General features: G+C 41.5%; 1 protein-coding gene across 4 annotated transcripts in view; it reads right to left on the reverse strand.

Moving 5' to 3' along the window:
* The window catches only part of ap2s1 (adaptor related protein complex 2 subunit sigma 1), a 372915-nt gene that overhangs the window by 269409 nt on the left and 81814 nt on the right, over nucleotides 1-21692 (reverse strand). For 3 of the 4 annotated variants that reach the window (XR_007936346.1, XR_007936348.1, XM_051934442.1), the window contains exon 1: nucleotides 10433-10583. The exons of the other annotated variant lie outside the window; for it this stretch is intronic. Coding sequence is in view for 1 of the 3 variants with exons in the window: in XM_051934442.1 (XP_051790402.1) it covers nucleotides 10433-10435 (3 nt within the window). In the remaining 2 variants the exon portion in view is untranslated. Of the gene's footprint in view, nucleotides 1-10432; nucleotides 10584-21692 lie in introns of those variants that run through there. 4 annotated transcript variants of the gene reach the window in all.

Raw genomic sequence — 21692 nt, forward strand, 5'->3', positions numbered from 1 at the left:
TGACGCTCCTTATACAGTGCATCCGGAAAGTATTCACAGCGCATCACTTTTTCCACCTTTTGTTATGTTACAGCCTTATTCCAAAATGGATTAAATTCATTTTTTTCCTCAGAATTCTACACACAACACCCCATAATGACAACGTGAAAAAAGTTTACTTGAGGTTTTTGCAAATTTATTAAAAATAAAAAAAACTGAGAAATCCCATGTCCATAAGTATTCACAGCCTTTGCTCAATACTTTGTCGATGCACCTTTGGCAGCAATTACAGCCTCAAGTCTTGTTGAATATGATGCCACAAGCTTGGCACACCTATCCTTGGCCAGTTTTGCCCATTCCTCTTTGCAGCACCTCTCAAGCTCCATCAGGTTGGATGGGAAGCGTCGGTGCACAGCCATTTTAAGATCTCTCCAGAGATGTTCAATCGGATTCAAGTCTGGGCTCTGGCTGGGCCACTCAAGGACATTCACAGAGTTGTCCTGAAGCCACTCCTTTGATATCTTGGCTGTGTGCTTAGGGTCGTTGTCCTGCGGAAAGATGAACCGTCGCCCCAGTCTGAAGTCAAGAGCGCTCTGGAGCAGGTTTTCATCCAGGAGGTCTCTGTACATTGCTGCAGTCATCTTTCCCTTTATCCTGACTAGTCTCCCAGTTCCTGCTGCTGAAAAACATCCCCACAGCATGATGCTGCCACCACCATGCTTCACTGTAGGGATGGTGCCAGGTTTCCTCCAACTGTGACGCCTGGCATTCACACCAAAGAGTTCAATCTTTGTCTCATCAGACCAGAGAATTTTCTTTCTCATGGTCTGAGAGTCCTTCAGGTGCCTTTTGGCAAACTCCAGGCGGGCTGCCATGTGCCTTTTACTAAGGAGTGGCTTCTGTCTGGCCATTCTACCATACAGGCCTGATTGGTGGATTGCTGTAGAGATGGTTGTCCTTCTGGAAGGTTCTCCTCTCTCCACAGAGGACCTCTGACAGAGTGACCATCGGGTTCTAGGTCACCTCCCTGACTAAGGCCCTTCTCCCCCGATCGCTCAGTTTAGATGGTCGGCCAGCTCTAGGAAGAGTCCTGGTGGTTTCGAACTTCTTCCACTTACGGATGATGGAAGCCACTGTGCTCATTGGGACCTTCAAAGCAGCAGAAATTTTTCTGTAACCTTCCCCAGATTTGTGCCTCGAGACAATCCTGTCTCGGAGGTCTACAGACAATTCCTTTGACTTCATGCTTGGTTTGTGCTCTGACATGAACTGTCAACTGTGGGACCTTATATAGACAGGTGTGTGCCTTTCCAAATCATGTCCAACCAACTGAATTTACCACAGGTGGACTCCAATGAAGCTGCAGAAACATCTCAAGGATGATCAGGGGAAACAGGATGCACCTGAGCTCAATTTCGAGCTTCACGGCAAAGGCTGTGAATACTTATGTACATGTGCTTTCTCAATTTTTTTATTTTTAATAAATTTGCAAAAACCTCAAGTAAACTTTTTCCAAGTTGTCATTATGGGGTGTTGTGTGTAGAATTCTGAGGAAAAAAATGAATTTAATCCATTTTGGAATAAGGCTGTCACATAACAAAATGTGGAAAAAGTGATGCGCTGTGAATACTTTCTGGATGCACTGTACATGGTCCCCCCTATTTCAGGTTACCATAATGTTTGGGACAATTGGTGTCACAGGTGCTTGCAATTCCTCAGGTGTGTTTCATTGTTTTATAAGATACCTCAGCTTGCTTCTTCCCTTTGGAGTCTGTAGCTGCCATTGTTCAACATGAGGACAAGAGCTGTGCCAATGAAAGTCAAAGAAGCCATTATGGAGACTGAAAAACAATCAAACCATTGGAGATATAGGTAAAACCTTAGGAAGAAGAAAGAGCACACTGGTGAGCTTAGTAATCCCAATGGGACTGGTATGAGAAGGAAGACCTCCATTGCTGATGACAGAAGAATCCTCACTATGGTCAAGAAAAAGTCCCAAATGTCTTGTCTGTCCAACAGATAAACATTTTTCAGGAGGCAGATATTTATCAGAGACAAATATTTGCAGAAGACTTTATGACCAGACATACAGAAGCCACACTGCAAGATGCAAACCACTAGTTAGCCACAAAGACAGGATGGCAGATTAAAATTTGTAAAAAAAAAAAAAAAAAAGACTTAAAAGAGCCTGCAGAATTCTGGGAAAATGTCTTGGGGACAATGAGACAAACATGAACCTGCATCACAGTGATGGCAAGAGAAAAGTGTGGAGAAGATGAAAAGGAACTGCCCAAGATCCAAAGGAGACCACCGCATATGTTAAACATGGCGGTGCTGGGGGTGTTACGGCTTGGGCATGTATGGCTGCCACAGGTCCTAGCTCAGTGCTCTTCATTGATGGTGGAACTGCTGATGGCAGTAACACAATGAATTCTGAGGTGAGTAGAAACATCTGACCTGCTCAAATTCCAGTAAATGTCTCCAAACTCAGTGGACGGCACTTCATCCTCCAACAAGATAATACGCCAAACAGACTGCTGAGGCAACAAAGGAGTTTTTCAAAGCTAAAAAACTGAAAATTCTTGAATGGCCAAATCAGTTCCCCGATTTCAGGTTTGGCTGAGCGTGACAGGAGAAGGTCCTCAGCACCTGCTGATGTCTATGAATCGCAGATGTCAAGTGGTCATTGCATGCAAGGGATATGCGACAAAGTCCTAAATATGACATCTTTAATAGAACAGCCATTGTTATTTTCCCCCAATATTACGGTGCTTGAAATGGGGGGGTTTGGACCGTGAAGAAAAAGTGTCATCATTTCTACATGGTGGAACTGAAATGTATCAAAATCCCCTTAAATCAGGGATGTCGAACTCTGGTCCTAGAGGGCCACAGTGGCTGCAGGTTTTCATTCCAACCTTCTTCTTAACTAGCGACCAGTTTTTGCTGCTAATGAACTTATTTTGCTTTAGTAGTCTTAGACCCCTTAGTTTCTTCTTCCTTAATTAGAAGCCAAACAATAATGAGACATAAAACGAGCAGCTAACCTGTGCCCATCACGCAATATGTGAAAATAAAGAAAGGTGAATTTCTCAGTAAGGCTGATCTGCTCAGGTCACCAAAACATTTTGATGATGTTCTTAGAAAAACAGAAAATCAACAGTTTTGGAAACATCTGCTGTAGCAGAATGAGAGCAGCAACTAGTTATGGAATTAAATTAATGGGTTTAATACACAGCAAGAATCAGCTTTTCATTAAGAAATTGGTTGGAGTTTGAAGCCCCCCCAAGTTAGCTGGTCACCTTTTGGCTCGTTTCATGTCTCGTTTTTGTTTGGCTGTCATTTAATGAAGGAAAGAATCAGTTCAGAGGACTGAAACCTTAAAAACAGGGCTATTAAAATGAAGGTTAATTATCAGTGAAAACTGGTCACTGATTAGGAAAAGGGTGAGAATGAAAACCTGCAGTCACTGTGGCCCACCAGGCCCAGAGTTCGACACCCCTGCCTTAAATGAAAGTCTGCAATGTGCACTTTAATCACGTCTGAATTGTTTGATTTGTAATTTTAAACTATGGTGGGGGGGGGGGGAGGTTTGGGGGGAAATCAAGGAAAGGCGTGTCTTTGTCCCAAACATTATTGAGGGCACTGTATGTACAATGTTAATGAATGGAAAAGAACCACAAAGACCATCAGCCTAATTCAACCACGTTCACTTATGCCCATCTATTGTGCATCCTGCCCCAATGCTCTCTGCCATTTCTTTTTCATGTTCCTCTGTGACGGTTTGCCTTTATTCTTCACTCTTATCTCTTCAGTACAGACATTGAGGTTCTCGGCCATGCCTTAACCCTTTCCTCAACCCACATCTGGTATGGACATTTTTCTTAACTTTCTTGCTCTTCACTCCTTTACAGGACTTCTGTCAGAATCATTTATCACCCTTCCATAAACTACAGTGGCTTCCTCAAGACCCATAAAGCAGAACCCCCAATCTGTTTGTTAATTCAGCTTGCAAACTCAAAACCTGTTCAGTATAACATGTTTTAGTGATGCTAATGCAATTACAAAGTTTTCTGTAATAACCAATTAGCATCAACACCTGACTAAATAAGGATAAGCTAAAGGAGTTGACCATTAGGACAATGAGGGAATGGCTGCTGAAAATGAGGCTTTGTAGCCATATGTGGATAATAAATAAAAAACAACAGTCTTTTCAAATAGTAATAGCCATTATACACACTAGTAATGTCATGGCTGTATTTTTAACTCAGTCTAATGCTTTCTTGACAAAAAGATGCATCAATTTCTATCAAATAAACATGAACGTTTCTGGATGGGTCAAGACTTTTAACTGGTAGTGCATTTTTAAGTAGACAAAAGTGTTTTAACTTGGCTTTATTAAAATAAAAAGTGGACAACAATGAGATGGACTATTTGCACTAGCTTCTCATAATACCAAAGTATACGATATCCGGAAGCTAGCTGCAAGACAGAACTACAAAAAGTGGGCGGCACAGTGGCGTAGTGGTAGCACTGCTGCCACACAGTAAGGAGACCAGGGATCATATCCCAGGTCCTCCCCGAGTGGAGTTTGCATGTTCTCCCCATGTCTGTACGGATTTCCTCCGGGTGCACCAGTTTCCCTCACACGGTCCAAAGCAGGGGTCCCCAACTATGGTCCCTTTTCTTACTTAGTGACCTGTTTTTGCTGCTAAGTAACGTTTTCTGAATTCTTTTCATTTGACTTGCTCATGAATACTCAGACCCAAAAATTGCTTCATTTTTCTTAATTAGCAGCCAAACAAATAATGAGATACAAAATGAGCCATAACATGACCAGCAAACTGTGACCATCATACAATATCTGAAAAAAAAGAAAGATGAAGCTCTCAGGATCTGCTCAGGTCCTCTAAACATTTGACCAGAGCTCTTAGAAAATAGAAAATCAACAATTTCAGAAATGTCTGCTATTGCACAATGAGAGCAGCAACAAGCCACGGAATTAAAGAACGGCTTTAATTAACAACAAGACTCTGCGCTTAATTAAACAACTCGTTGGAGTGAAATTGGTTGGAGTTTGAGGCCCTGAATTAGTTGGTCTTCTGTTGGCTCACTCACTTCACATTTCATTTCTGTTTCGGTGCCATTCAAGGAACGAAATGAAGCAATTCAGAGGAACGATGAAGAAATTCAGGGGAACAAATCTTAAAAAAACAAGTTCATTAAAATTAATTTAAAAGAAGTTAATCAGCAGCAAAAACAGGTTACTAATTAAAGGTTAGAATGAAAACCTGCAGCCACTGTGGTCATCCAGGACCGGAGTTGGGGACCCCTGGTGCAAAGACATGCTAGGTGGATTGGTGTTTCCTCAATTGGCCCTAGTATGTGGTTGGGGTTATTTCTGTGTCTGTGTTTGCCCTGGGATGGACTAGTGCCCTGTCCGGGGTTTGTTCCTGTCTTAAAGCCTATGCAAGCTGGGATAGGCTTCAGCAGACCCCTCAACCCTGTTCAGGACTAAGCGAGTTAGAAAATTCGACTGATTGCAAAAAGTTTGCTGGTCCTTATTCAGACTCAACCACAACAATGAAAAACTGTGTGCGTGAGCATCTCCTGTCTTCACCGACACAATGTACTGCTACAGATTATCTATTCCAGTTGACCAAAAAGATATAATATGCTCCCCTGATGATTACAGGCCTAGTGTAATTGCATCAATTCTAATGGAAGTATTTGACACATCTTAAGTCTGTTACTCTTCTACACTGTATATATACTGATAAAAAACAATATTAAAGAATTGTAACAATGCAGGAATACAGACTGACAATATCTTTGAATAATGATAACGTTTACCCCCCCGGTGGAATTGAAGAGTCGCATAGTGTGGGGAGGAACGATCTCCTCCAGTCTGTCAGTGGAGCAGGACGGTGACAGCAGTCTGTCGCTGAAGCTGCTCCTCTGTCTGGAGATGATCCTGTTTAGTGGATTCTCCATGATTGACAGGAGTCTGCTCAGCGCCCGTAGTTCTGCCACAGATGTCAAACTGTCCAGCTCCATGCCTACAATAGAGCCTTGCCTTCCTCACCAGTTTGTCCAGGCGTGAGGCGTCCCTCTTCTTTATGCTGCCTCCCCAGCACACCACCGCGTAGAAGATGGCGCTCGCCACAACCGTCTGATAGAACATCTGTAGCATCTTATTGCAGATGTTGAAGGACGCCAGTCTTCTAAGGAAGTATAGTCGGCTCTGTCCTCTCTTGCACAGATCATCAGTATTGGCAGTCCAGTCTAATTTATCATCCAGCTGCACTCCCAGGTATTTATAGGTCTTCTCCCTCTGCACACAGTCACCTCTGGTGATCACGGGGACCATGAGGGGCCTGGTCCTCCTAAAATCCACCACCAGCTCCTTGGTTTTGCTGTTGTGCAGGTGTAGGTGGTTTGGGTCGCACCATTTAACAAAGTCCTTGATGAGGTTCCTATATTCCTCCTCCTGCCCACTCCTAATGATAATGAAACCGCACGTAGAAGGGAAGTGACTCGTCATTGTCTTGATTCGTTACTAACAACGTGATAATCAATGCCACCAAGACAATGCAAACAAAGCTACAACCTCTTCCAAGAAAAATTAATGATATGGTGGAATCTCAGCTGGGACATGAACACCGTTTCCATTACTAAGAAGGCTAAGCAGCAGATTTATTTACTGTGCCAAATAAAGAAATAAAATATTTCCCAGCCCACCGTAATACAATTCTATGAAGCGAATTGAAAGTTTGATCTGAGCACCTTCTCCATTGTTGTCTGGATTGGTTCAGCAACAGTCGCTCCAAAAATAGGTAGCAGTGAGTTGTGAGGCCTGTCAAAAACAATAATTGGCTTGTACTCTTCCACATGTTACAGCCATGCATGTATCCACAGGTATGCATCGCTTAATTTTCATTATATGTTATGTAAAACAATGTTATACAATTTGGACATTCTGTGAACACCATATTATACAAAGTAAAGCTAAATGGAATACAATAGTGTATCCACTCATATCTTATATATAAACATCTACACGTGGAAGTGTGTGTGTCTGTCTGTCCGGCCTGGAATTGCGAGGCTACAGCATGAAGCTCAAAGAGCCGGCAAAGCAGCCCCAAGTTAAACAGAAGAAAGAAGTACGAGGCTACAGCATGAAGCTGAAAGAAAGCGACTTCATCAACAAAGTGAAACCGCCGAGGAAAGACAAACTCGCTTAGCCGCTGAAACATAAGCGAGGCAAACACATCGGCAAAACGAACCTCCGAGGAGAGAGAAACTCGCTTAGCCGCTGAGAGAGAATGGGGGCGAGCAGGTTCGCAAAACGAAACGGCCGGCTCTGCTTTTCAATTTATTTTCCCTGACGATTTCAATAGTTTCTAGGAGGCCGAGATTTTTTACAGCACGGGCTTACACAGCTAGTAATATAATAATTGGCTGTATTGTTCCATCTGCTGCAAACAAGCATGCCCTATGTTGTCATAAACCACATCAAAAGGATCACCACCTACTCATCATACAGGTCATCACTTGCTCCAGAAACTCCCCTAAAATGCTTTGGATCAATTAAAAATAAAATTAATAGACACAAACCAGTAATTTAGCCTGTCTTCCTCTCTTATTCGCATATCTTTTCATGTACTGTAAGAAGGTGCGAGTGTTAGGATGGTATCGATTGTAACACTTTAAATAATGTCTTAATATAAACTTTCATGGGAGTCTACAGCCTTCATTACGATAGTGGGGCAATGGGCACAGCTAGAGTAGCAGCCCTGTTTCTTATTGTATCTTATTTCTAAATTTCATAAACATAATCAGCATAAGCCTGTAAATTGATACATTTGAAATAGGAATGTGACATTGGCCGATTTTCTACACGTTATTTTTTTTTGTAAGCAGTCGATCTTTTAGCATATTAAAACAGGGGTCTGCAATTACTTTTACCAGCTGGACAGTGTCATTCTGGACACACACACCTTAGCACTACAACACCATCAGTGCCTCGAAGTGTGCTACTGTAGCACGTCACAATCTTTTATTAAATGACATTTTACAATTATGTTTAATCACATTTATTTCTTCTTTTGGCTGCTCGTGTTAGAGGTGGCCACAGCAGATCATCTTCTTCCATATCTTTCTGTCCTCTACATCTTGTTCTGTCACCCCCATCACCTGCATGTCCTCTCTCACCTCATTCATAAACAATTCTCTTAGGCTTTCCTCTTTTCCTCTTCCCTGGCAGCTCTATCCTTAGCACCTTTCTCCCAAAATACCCAGCATCTCTCCACTGCACATGTCCAAACCAACGCAATCTCGCCTTTCTAACTTTGTCTCCCAACAGTCCAACTTGAGCAGACCCTCTAATGTCCTCATTTCTAATCCTGTCCATCCCCATCACACCCAATGCCAATCTTAGCATCTTTAACTCTGGTACCTTCAGCTGTGTCTCCTGCTTTCTGATCAGTGCCACCGTCTCCAGCCCATATAACACAGCTGGTCTCACTACCGTCCTGTAGACCTTCCCTTTCACTTTTGCTGATAAGCGTCTGTCACAAATTACTCTCGACACTCTTCTCCACCCTGCCTGCACTCTCTTTTTCACTTCTCTTCCTCAATCCCCATTACTCTGTACTGTTGATCCCAAGTATTTAAACTCATCTCCACTTCGCTCAAACTTCGCCAGCTCTACTCCCTGCATCCTCACCATTCCACTGACCTCCCTTTCATTTACACACATGTATTCTGTCTTGTTCCTACTGACCTTCATTCCTCTCCTCTCCAGAGCAGATCTCCACTCTCCAGGGTCTCCTCAACCTGCTCCCTACTATCGCTACAGATCACAATGTCATCAGCAAACATCATAGTCCACGGGGACTCCTGTCTAATCTCATCTGTCAACCTGTCCATCACCATTGCAAATCAGAGCAGAGCCGAACCCTGATGTAATCCCACCTCCACATTGAACACATCCGTCACTCCTACCGCAGACCTCACCACTGTCACACTCCCCTCGTACATATTCTGTGCCACTATTACACACTTCTCTGCCACTCCCGACTTCCTCATACAATACCACAACTCCTCTTGAGGCACCCTGTCATATGTTTTCTCTAAATCCTTTAATCACTATAACTATTCACTGCTGTAATGGAAAAACACTTGGTGCTGCTCATCCATGTGCTCATTCACCCATTGTGTTATAGGAGAAATTGAACTGTGGGATGCCGACAAAAGTAAAAGTTGATCAGATTTTGCTGGCTTTAGCAGCTGCTTCACAGAGGGGTTTACATGAATAAAACAGTTTGGGGTCCAGCACAGTAATAATTGTGGTTTGATGAATTTTTTTTTTTTATCTGTTTTTGCTGCAGTTTCCTCATACAGTTGGAGAAACAAGCTCAAATTTCAAATCAGCCTATAAAAAATTGTGACCGCTGATGGATGGTAACTGTAGTTTTGTGATGGGCCACAATGCTCACGAAGGTAAAAGCCAAGGCTAGTTAAATTGTACTTAATTATTACTGTGTTTTAATGACAAAAATATCTCATCATTTGATTTCACCAAGGTAAAGAATTTAGTGCATACAGAATACATTCATAACATAAATTCATTTTGAGTTATATTCAGTATTGGGTATCAAAAGTTGGACTCAATTTCAATACTTTTCTTAGTATATCTGTATGAAATTTTGGTATCATGACAACATATGTACAGCATAACTACATGTATGTGTGGGACTGTACTTACACCCTATAGACGCACACGTTTTCATATCTCCTTTATAACTGCACTATTCTTCTCTATAAGGTATGTTGTTTAACTTTTGTTATGTAATCTGTATGTGATGTTGTGTTCTGTTTTAACCAACTCCAAGGATACCAAGTTAAATTCCTATACATTAAGAACTGGCGAATAAAAGTAATTCTCATAAACTTCTGCTTTTAAGGGCTGATGATCGGCAGTGACAAGTATGCTGTAAATATGCCTTCAAGGTTGTTTTTCAATACATAAAAATGAACGACTTTACAAATAAACAACTTGGTAATTTGCACTTTAAAACTACCAGTGCACTAGAAATGAACTCAACCGATTAGCGATTAACTAAATCAGGGCAATAAAACTGGACTAGACGTTCGGCAGTTTCTCGGTGTTGGCTCGCCAACTGTGCGGTCGCGGCGGCTCAGCCGCTGTACGGTGCGCCGATGCTGCCCGGAGAAGCCCAATCAATCATGCGGCGGACCTACTGTACACATCGTAAAATCTACCCCGTCTCGAAAACAACTCAAAAAAGCAGTTCCACAGAAAATGACATAAGCAGTTTTAATGGTTTCTTACAGAAATTGTTGTCGCCCTGACGAAAAATGCTGCATCCACGCCCGTTCATTTATACGAGGAAAGAAACAGATAAACAACCTGGGAGTTGTCATTACTTACCATTGTTAAGTAGAATTCTGTTTATCCACTAGACGGGGCAATTAAGAAAATGTGGTCGAAATAACGACCTAATTTACTATTCATACATGTATTAATTTACTCTCCCTCTCTATCGGAAACCCTGCAACACCACCTGACAGGAAATTTAAAACTGAACCCCAGTCAGGCGGCTGTACTATTGCTTCATGGGAAACGTAGTACATTTAACTTCCGTCGCGCGGCTAGACGAACAGCCCACGGAAGTGTATTTCTGCGCAAAGCATGTAGGGAAATGAAGTTTTGGTGACATTTAGGCTCAGATAGGCTTTGTTGAGGTTGTAAGTGCCGTTTTCCCGTAACAGAGTCCAGCTGTAGACGAGGAACTCTAACAGAAAATTTTATATTTCTCATTGCATCCATTTACAGTCAGTTTCAGAATTTCCAGTCCATAAGTAATATCTCTTTTCATGGCTAATTATAGGATGCTGTGCCTGATAGATAGATAGATAGATAGATAGATAGATAGATAGATAGATAGATAGATAGATAGATAGATAGATAGATAGATAGATAGATAGATAGATAGATAGAGTGAAAGGCACTATAGATAGATAGATAGATAGATAGATAGATAGATAGATAGATAGATAGATAGATAGATAGATAGATAGATAGATAGATAGATAGATAGATAGATAGATAGATAGATAGATAGATAGATAGATATCTTATTCAGTCCGTCACGTCCCCCCTACTGGCAAAACTGCAATGAACTCAGTCCATTGAGCATAACAGTGCTGACACAATCCTCAAACTCCCCTGAATGTTTTCTACATTTTTATTTCTGCTGTTATTAACTCTTCAATTTCCTCTGAGATTAATACAGCTTCTATCTATCTATCTATATATGGTGATCAAATTTTAACTTGTGTATTGGCTGACCAGATTGTCATGGGTTCAAAATGGGACACAACTTGTTAATCTAATGAGTGTACTAGGGTTATGGTAAAAATTAAAACCGAAGACCCTTGAGATTCCCCCATGGAGTATAACACTTCTTTGTAAAAATGCACATTAAATCTAAGTTCATCCCTCCTTTGCATTTTGTCCACCTAAAGACGGGACAAAATTGGACATTTGCAGGATGGTAGATATATAATGGAAGACAATACATAAAAATGAGACTGTCCTGGGAAAAAGAGGACATGGGGTCAACCTAACCAGGACACTTTGTCTGAAATCGTGACTGATCGAGTCAAACCGGGATGTCTGGTCTCCATCTATCTATCTATCTATCTATCTATCTATCTATCTATCTATCTATCTATCTATAGTGCCTTTCACTCTATCTATCTATCTATCTATCTATCTATCTATCTATCTATCTATCTATCTATCTATCTATCTATCTATCTGAGGCTAGGGATCTGCACTGGCAATCGGAAGGTTGTCGGTTCAAATCCCGTAAATGCCAAAATGGGACTCTGCTCTGTTGGGCCCTTGAACAAGGCCCTTAACCTGCAATTGCTGAGCGCTTTAAGTAGTGAAAAAAGCACTATATAAATGCAAAGAATTATTTTCTATCTATCTACAGTGCATCCAGAAAGTATTCCCAGCGCATCACTTTTTCCACATTTTGTTATGTTACAGCCTTATTCCAAAATGGATTAAATTCATTTTTTTCCTCGGAATTCTACACACAACACCCCATAATGACAACGTGAAAAAAGTTTATTTGAGGTTTTTGCAAATTTATTAAAAATAAAAAAATTGAGAAATCCCATGTACATAAGGATTCACAGCCTTTGCCATGAAGCTCAAAATTGAGCTCAGGTGCCTCCTGTTTCCCCTGATCATCCTTGAGATGTTTCTGCAGCTTCATTGGAGTCCACCTGTGGTAAATTCAGTTGACTGGACATGATTTGGAAAGGCACACACCTGTCTATATAAGGTCCCACAGTTGACAGTTCATGTCAGAGCACAAACCAAGCATGAAGTCAAAGGAATTGTCTGTAGACCTCCGAGACAGGATTGTCTCGAGGCACAAATCTGGGGAAGGTTACAGAAAAATTTCTGCTGCTTTGAAGTCCCAATGAGCACAGTGGCCTCCATCATCCATAAGTGGAAGAAGTTCAAAACCACCAGGACTCTTCCTAGAGCTGGCCGGCCATCTAAACGGAGCGATCGGGGGAGAAGGGCCTTAGTCAGGGAGGTGATCAAGAACCCGATGGTCACTCTGTCAGAGCTCCAGAGGTCCTCTGTGGAGAGAGGAGAACCTTCCAGAAGGACAACCATCTCTGCAGCTATCCACCAATCAGGCCTGTATGGTAGAGTGGCCAGACGGAAGCCAGTCCTTAGTAAAAGGCACATGGCAGTCCGCTTGGAGTTTGCCAAAAGGCACCTGAAGGACTCTCAGACCATGAGAAAGAAAATTCTCTGGTCTGATGAGACAAAGATTGAACTCTTTGGTGTGAATGCCAGGCGTCACGTTTGGAGGAAACCAGGCACCGCTCATCACCAGGCCAATACCATCCCTACAGTGAAGCATGGTGGTGGCAGCATCATGCTGTGGGGATGTTTTTCAGCAGGGACTGGGAGACTAGTCAGAATAAAGGGAAAGAGGACTGCAGCAATGTACAGAGACATCCTGGATGAAAACCTGCTCCAGAGCGCTCTTGACCTCAGACTGGGGCGACGGTTCATCTTTCAGCAGGACAACGACCCTAAGCACACAGCCAAGATATCAAAGGAGTGGCTTCAGGACAACTCTGTGAATGTCCTTGAGTGGCCCAGCCAGAGCCCAGACTTGAATCAGATTGAACATCTCTGAAGAGATCTTAAAATGGCTGTGCACCGACGCTTCCCATCCAACCTGATGGAGCTTGAGAGGTGCTGCAAAGAGGAATGGGCGAAACTGGCCAAGGAAAGGTGTGCCAAGCTTGTGGCATCATATTCAAAAAGACTTGAGGCTGGAATTGCTGCCAAAGGTTCATCGACAAAGTATTGAGCAGTTTTTTTATTTTTAGTAAATTTGCAAAAACCTCAAGTAAACTTTTTTTCACGTTGTCATTATGGGGTGTTGTGTGTAGAATTCTGAGGAAAAAAATGAATTTAATCCATTTTGGAATAAGGCTGTAACATAACAAAATGTGGAAAAAGTGATGCGCTGTGAATACTTTCCGGATGCACTGTATGTGCTCAATAAAGACATGACAAGTGCAACTGTCTGTCTGTTATTCGTTTAGTCAGATTATATTTGTCTGGAGTTGTGACTTAGAATTTTATTAGGAATTATGCAGGAATCCAGAGAGTTCCACGGGCTTCGCTTACTTTTTCTTACATCTGTAAATAAATGAGCAAAAAAAGCATATTTCATGAGACATTTATTTAAGCTCACATATCAGTTTATTAGTATTTAGTTTTTGTCACATTTCACCATGCATTTATTTATTTGAGCATTTATTATTATTTTTATTATTATTATTATTATTATTTTCTAAAATATTCCTCCTCACAGCACAGTTGGTCTGGCCTTGATGCTGACAATCTTAACAATTTCTGGCCTATTTCCCACTTACCTTTCCTGTCAAAAGTTCTTGAGCGTGTTGCAGCTTCCCAACTCACCAATTACCTAACCTCTAATAACTTGATGGAACCCTTTCAGTCTGGTTTCAGGGCGCGGCACAGCTGTGAAACTGCTCTGCTACGGGTAACCAATGATTTGCTTATGGCAACAGACTCTGGACAAACCAGCATATTAATTCTGTTAGACCTCAGTGCAGCATTTGACACTCAGGTCAGACATGACATCCTACTGTCCAGAATGGAGAACATGCTGGGTATCTCTGGCACTGCCCTCCAGTGGTTCAAGTCCTATCTGACTGATAGGCAAGAGTTTGTTAGTCTTGGCAACAGCAGATCCAGCTCAGCGCCAGTCACACAAGGAGTCCCTCAAGGCTCTGTCCTCGGCCCTCTGCTTTTCTGTATTTATATGCTTCCCCTTGGCCATATTATCTGTAGCTATGGACTGGGTTATCATTTTTATGCAGATGATACTCAACTCTACTTCAATGTTAAAAGTGGAACTTCATCAGAGCTTTCTCAGCTCACAACCTGCCTTAGTGAAATTAAAACCTGGATGGAGCAGAACTCTTTAAAGTTAAATTACAATAAAACTGAACTCCTGCAAATTGGGACTAAAATGCAACTTAATAAAATGAGCTCCTTCCCAGTCCATCTTGGCAGTGATCTCATCAGACCTGCCTCTACTGTAAAAAATCTTGGTGTCATTTTTGATTATTCCCTCTCTTATAAATCACATTAAGAAACTTTCTTACTTTCACCTCCATAACATATCCCATGTTCGCTCCTTCCTCTCCTTTTCTAACGCTGAGAAACTTGTCCATGCTTTTATCACATCCCGCATCGATTATTGTAATTCCCTACTGGCAGGTGCCCCTTCTAATCTTATATCACAGCTCCAGCTTATTCAAAACTCAGCTGAAAGAGTCCTTACATGAACCAGCAGCAGTGAGCACATCACACCCATCCTGCTTCACCTTCACTGGCTCCCTCGTGTCTTACAGAATTGAATATAAAATCCTACTAATAACCTACAAAGCCTTAAATAACCTTGCGCCAAACTACATCAGTGACCTTCTCCATCACTATGTGCCTGCCTGCCCACTAAGGTCATCTGATTCTGGTAATCTTGTTGTGCCCCTCACTAATCTACACTCCATGGGTGACAGCAGGGCCTTCAGCTGTATAGCGCCCAGACTCTGGAATGACCTACCGACTTTAATTGGATCAGCTGACTCCATGAATAGTTTTAAAAAACAACTCAAAACTCATCTGTTCAGGAAGGCTTTTAGCTCTACTTGACTTTATTACCCTTCTCTCAGTTTACTTCTCTGTCAAGATGCTCATGTAACCTGTGTGTGCGAGACCATCAATTATGTTGTTTGTTTCTTTTTTTTTTTCAGAATTCACTGTCTTAATCTTTTTTATTTATTTATCTGGTTTGTACAATGCTATATACTGTATACGCTGCCGTTCTTTATTATATTCTGTAAGTGCCTTGAGCATGGGATAGGCACTATATAAATGTATTATTATTATTATTAGTTGTCAGCTGCAGCATGAAGCACAAAAAGACATTTTGTGTACTACCAGGCATGAGCCCTAGAGGTCGCTCTGTGCTGCTGATTGCATTCTCAGCAGACTCCAGTAATTTAACTCTAGCACTTCTCGGCTCCACTCTGCAGTCCCCAATGTGGCTGCAGGTTTCTGTTCCAAACAACTTCTGCTTTGAATCGGACTCATCCCCTTATTGATGTTTCCCAGTTTCTATATTTTGTGCTCATTGTAGAAATGCCAAACCTAAGTGCTGGACTGCATCAAGGCTGTATCTTGTCACTGCTCCTGTTTTGTATTTTTCATGGCCAGGATATCAATACACAGATAAGGATGTGAGGGTATCCAGTTGGGGGGCTATGGGCAGAGGTGTTGCTTTATGCAGATGATGTTGTCACTGGGATAGCACGGTGGTGCAGTGGTTCGTTTCCCGGGTCCTCCCTGCGTGGGTTTCCTCCGGGCGCTCCGGTTTCCTCCCACAGTCCAAAGACATGTAGGTTAGGTGCGTTGGTAATCTTAAATTGTCCGTAGTCTGTGCTTGGTGTTTGTGTAGGGGGGGGGGGGGGGGGGGGGGGTTTGTTCCTGTCTTGTGCCCTGTGCTGGCTGGGATTGGCTCCAGGTGACCCTGTGTTAGGATATAGCAGGTTGGAAGATGACTGACTGTTGTCCTCTTTGTGTTATCTGACCGTGACCTTTGGCATGTACTTTTTAATTTTTAAGAGCAAAAAGAAAAATAAAGAAGACTGTAAAAGACTAGACACACTGCTTGAACAGATGTTTAAAAAACTTTAGCTTCTGCAAGGCGATACTTGCTGCCAAAATTTAAAACAAATAGAAGCAGAAATAGTTTTATACTAATTTTGTTGATATAAAGTAAGTATTATTAAGTTCTATTTTATTACATATATAAATATGTTATCAATTTATATTTTGTTAATTACCGGACAAAAATTTTAGAACACCTCTGTTTTTGTGGAAATGCACCTTAATGTTTAATAAACTGCCGTGGGCTGGCGTCCTGCCCAGGGTTTGTTTCCTGCCTTGCGCCCTGTATTGGCTGGGATTGGCTCTAGCAGACCCCCGTGACCCTGTCGTTAGGATTTGGCTTGTTGGATAATGGATGGATGGATGTTTCATAAAATCAAGGCATAGAACAAATAAACAATGGCAAATAAAATAAAATAAGTCAAGGAATCAGTAAGAGCACAAAATGTCATTCAGATTTTTGATTCATCAAAGTAGCCACTTTTTGCTGATATAACAGCCAAACAGACACATTCTATATGTTGCAATAAAGAGACAAACAGAGATTATAAATCTTTGGGGCACCACAAGGACCAATCCCATATATTCAAATAAAATGCATGGAACAGCGCACTAGGAAAGAAAAAAAAACATTGAAACAATGCAAGTCTCCATAAGACTGATTCAAAATGGTGTTGCTTCTGCAGATAAAGGTCCTGGGTAGGAAGAGGCGGGCAGTAACCGGAAGTGATGTCAGAGGTGTCGTGGTCATAGACATAGAATTACTAGACGCCACAAGACCAGCAGCATCGTACGTCAATGTCGCCGCCATATTGCGAGTGGCACTGTCGTGGAGTGAAGTAATAGATAAAGATGCCTCACGCATGTGTTGCTTGGGATTGTACAAACCGCTGTACTCTTCAAACCAGATCCCGGGGGATTACATTTCATAGGTAAAGCTGAACAATTGTTTTGGTTATATTTGGCCATTAGAAAATCCCATTTTATAACCTTAACTTTAGCTACGCTGGGCTAAACTAGCAAAGCTATGCATTTATGTGCTCAAGTGAGCCTCCAAACAACGTTTTGGCTAAACGTATTTAGTCACTAACTATGTAGATTGTTGTTAGCTGTTAACATTTCTCAAACTTTCCCAGAGAAATCCACCACAGGAAGCAGTGGAAGGTAGTCCTTAGATGGGATTTTGAGAAAGCTGTCCTCTGATGTGTGCCGTGCTAGTTTGGTAACGGATGATGTACTGGCATCATATGATCAAAGCTACCACTCGCTCACATTATAAAACAAAGGAGGTCTGATGATTCCTTCTGAGGGTCCAGTCAAGGTGGTCAAAGTAGCTGAGTGTGTTATCTGACAGTCGACATTAGGACAAGCTGTCAGTGTATCTTTGATCAATCAGTGTGTTCAGGCTGAAATTGGTTCAGATGATGTGTTTTTTCTCAAGGAGCACATTAAGGAAACACAGTTTGAAATTGACAACCATCATTTTATACTCATGTGTTTAGTTCTGTCTGTCTTCCACAAACTAAGGCTGCACCATATTGCCAGACTGAATACTCTCACATTACAGAGTTGCAACACATGGAAAAAGCTATGGAAGACAGTTCTGTTTCATGGATTTTAGATCTTATCCTGTATATATTTAAGTCACCACATTATGTGTGTATGTGTGTGAGAGAGAGAGATCGAGAGAGGAATGAGTGAAATGTTTCAGAAATTATTAAGCCAATTTGTATACAATAAAATTGGTTATTTTTGTCATTGAGTGTTTCATTTCACTGTTAAAAGAAAGACAAACAAAGATAACTGGCAGTAACAGTGCAAAATTCACAATTGGTATGCCAGTTTGAAAAGATAAGTTTTGAAGGTAGTTTTAAAATGTGTTATTGAATCGAGCTGACATATTTGAGAGGGAAGAGAATTCCACAGTTGAGGAGCACAATGAGAGACACTCGATCTCCCATAGAACAGAGTCTGATGTGCGGTACAGAAAGTAGAGCTGCAGATGAGGATCTGAGTGAGCGAGAGGAGTGGAAGTCTGGAGGAGATCAGTGAGGTAGGCTGTGGAGAACTTGAAATGTTAAGAGCGGTATTTAGTACTGTATTCGGTAGTTAACAGGGAGCCAGTGAAGTTGGGAGAGAGTTGGTGTAATATGTTCAGTGGATTTAGAACAGCAGGTTTTTATCCTGGCAGCAGAATTTTGAAGAAGTTGTAAGCGATGGATAAGTTTTTGTGGGATGCCAGATAGAATAGCATTACAGTAATCTATACGTGAGGTGACTCGGGCATTGACCAATACTTCAGTACTGTGTTGCATAAGAACAGGACAAAGTCTAGAAATGTTTTGGAGATGGAACAAGGCAGTCCGAGAAATGTTACTTATATGGGAGGAATTATTTAATAATAATAATTATTATTATTATTATTATTTAATAATTGTCATTATTAGTGTATAAATGGATATAAATAATTGCATTTAAACGATTCACCAAAATCTGTTGTATGTAAACGATACTGTTTTAAACGTTATTGTTTTTTCATCAGAAAATCCGATTTCCACATTTACCCGTATTAGTTTAAATGGCACTTTTGCCACTCGCAATATGGCGTATGCGCTGACATATCGTGTCGACTGGGAAAAACAGTGAATAATGGGGTCTATCTATATGTCTATGGTTGTGGTTGTCAATCTTGTGGTCTGCAGAGAGAGGAACAGAAAAGGCATTAGTCGACAGCGTCCTCTGGCTTTCCGGAGGAATAGTACAATTATCTGAGCCCTTAAACTGTCCCCTATTCGCACGTTTGTGAAAAAAGGAAAATCAAATACTGGTCAGAAAGATCTTCCAGGCACTGTTGCAGAAGTTCCCACAAATGTGGTGCACTTGTAGGTTGCTTTCCTTTCATCCTTCTGTTCAGTACATCTCAAACTAACTCAGTGGGGTTCAAGTATGGAGACTGCACTGGCCAGTCCATGTTTTGAAGTGTACCATCTTGTTCTTTTCTTTTAATGTAATTCTGACATAGCATGGAGGTATGATTTGGATCATTGTGTTGCTGTTGGATGAGTCCCTGACCAATTAGACGCATACCAGAAGGTATTATGTGGTGCTGCAAAATGCTGTGGTAGCCTTTTAAATTCAGAATGCCAGTCATTCTGGGCAAGTCACCACCTCTGCCTCCAGTATAAGAACCCCAGACTCCTTCATGTTTGACAGTTGGTGTCACATACTGTGGAACTATCACCATCACCAACTTGACGGCGTACAAATACCCTGCATCAGTGATGAACTGAAGATTTCAAATTTGGATTCATCAATCCATAAGACTTTCTTGCAGTCTGCAGTTGCCCACAGTTGGTATTACAAGGCCCTCAGTTGTCCATTAAGGAATGGCTTTCTTCCTGACACTCGCCCTTTAAACCCTGCAGCACAGAGTCTCCTCTTCACAGTCCAAACTGATATCTTGCTTTTTATCAACCTGCACTGTTAAGCTCTGCTTGAAGCTCTTGTGCTGTGAGGCTCCTGTGATCACACAAGCTGGTGATCTTGTCTTCTGATTGGTTGGTGACTTTGGCTCTGCCAGATCTCTTCCTATCAGAGTTTCTTCCAGTTTCCAGTTGCCTTTGGATTGCGTAGGACACCACTGGACTCACTGACACTTTTCAATTTCCCAAAAAAAAGGCCTACACTTGTAAGGTTAATAGTGCTGTCTCATTTCATTTGTTAATTGCTGTTTTCTTGCCATTATGACTGGACTGTTGTTGAGGCAGCACTTCAGAGGGTGTAGTAACACAATGTGTTCCAACTCTGTTTTAAGACAGACAGATGGATTTTAAGTAATCGACAGAAGTCAGGACACCAGTGCAAATTGTTTGCTTAAACGTGTAAGGCTTAATTACTTTCATTGCTACAGAACATCTGTAGGATATAACCTATTAGTTCTTCCCTGAAGAAGGCCCATTTGTAATATTCTCAAATATCCTCTTTTTTCCAGTCTCTAATAACCTAAATTTTAAATTTAAACCTCTGGCAGTTTATAGGTTACCTGTTAATCATTTTAGGTCATTCATTATATTTCAACTGAACTGATTAAATTTACAGAACAACTGATTCTAAAAGTTTTGACCAGTACTCGATGTATGAATGTGGTTTTGAATGTTGTTGACTGAATCCAAGCAAATATATATATATATATATATATATATATATATATATATATATATATATATATATATATTGTCATGCACAAGCATTTAGGGAGCAGCTTAAAGACCCAACGAGCAGCGTGGAATCGCACATCAGGGGACAACGGCAGTGTACTAACTTGTCTCTCTTTGTTCCGACAGGTAAGATGAGAAAATTCCGCCTTGAATTCACCCAAAAACCCTAGCCAGCAGAACAAGCCACTTCCGGGTTCCTTCCTTCCCTCTGGTCCCCCGATGATGATGTCACCACATCCCATCTATATCAGCGGCTCCCTTCCCAACATTCCATTTCCATTTCCGTCCCCACAGCATAAAATGTCCGCTGATTATACTCATTTTCTGTATTAACTTTTCATGACTGACCAGATAACTGCAAAACACCGGTTCTTACAGTATACGGGGATGGATTCCCCAACTCTTAAAGATCGTGTTTGTGCTTTCTTTTAGTGGAGTGAACAAAACGATTACATAAAAATGTGAGACAACTAAAGTATCTTTTGAACACAATCCTTTCATTTCAGGGGCTCAAAAGTAATTGGACAAATGAAATAACTGGAAATCAAATGTTCATTTCTAATACTTGGTTGAAAACCCTTTGCTGGCAATGACAGCCTGAAGTCCTGAACTCCTGGACATCACCAGATGTTGGATTTCCTCCTTTTTAATGCTCTGCCAGGCCTTTACTGCAGCGGCTTTCAGTTGCTGTTTGTTTGTGGGACTTTCTGTCTGAAGTTCAGTCTTGCAGTGCACCCTCTGTATTTACTTTCATGCAGTCTTCTCTTTATGGTAGACTTGGATATCGATACGCCGACCCCCTGGAGAGTGTTGTTCACTTGGTTGGCTGTTGTGAAGGGGTTTCTCTTCACCATGGAAATGATTCTGCGATCATCCACCACTGTTGTCTTCCGTGGACGTCCAGGTCTTTTTGCGTTGCTGAGTTTACCAGTGCTTGCTTTCTTTCTTAGGATGGACCAAACTGTAGATTTTGCCACTTGTAATATTGTAGCAATTTCTCCGATGGGTTTTTTCTGTTTTCACAGCTTAAGGATGGCTACTTTCACCTGCATGGAGAGCTCCTTTGACCGCATGTTGTCTGTTCACAGCAAAATCTTCCACATGCAAGCACCACACCTCAAATCAACTCCAGGCCTTTTATGTGCTTAATTGATAAGGACATA

The sequence above is a fragment of the Erpetoichthys calabaricus genome, chromosome 1 (assembly GCF_900747795.2).
Source record: "Erpetoichthys calabaricus chromosome 1, fErpCal1.3, whole genome shotgun sequence".
NCBI lineage: Eukaryota > Metazoa > Chordata > Cladistia > Polypteriformes > Polypteridae > Erpetoichthys > Erpetoichthys calabaricus.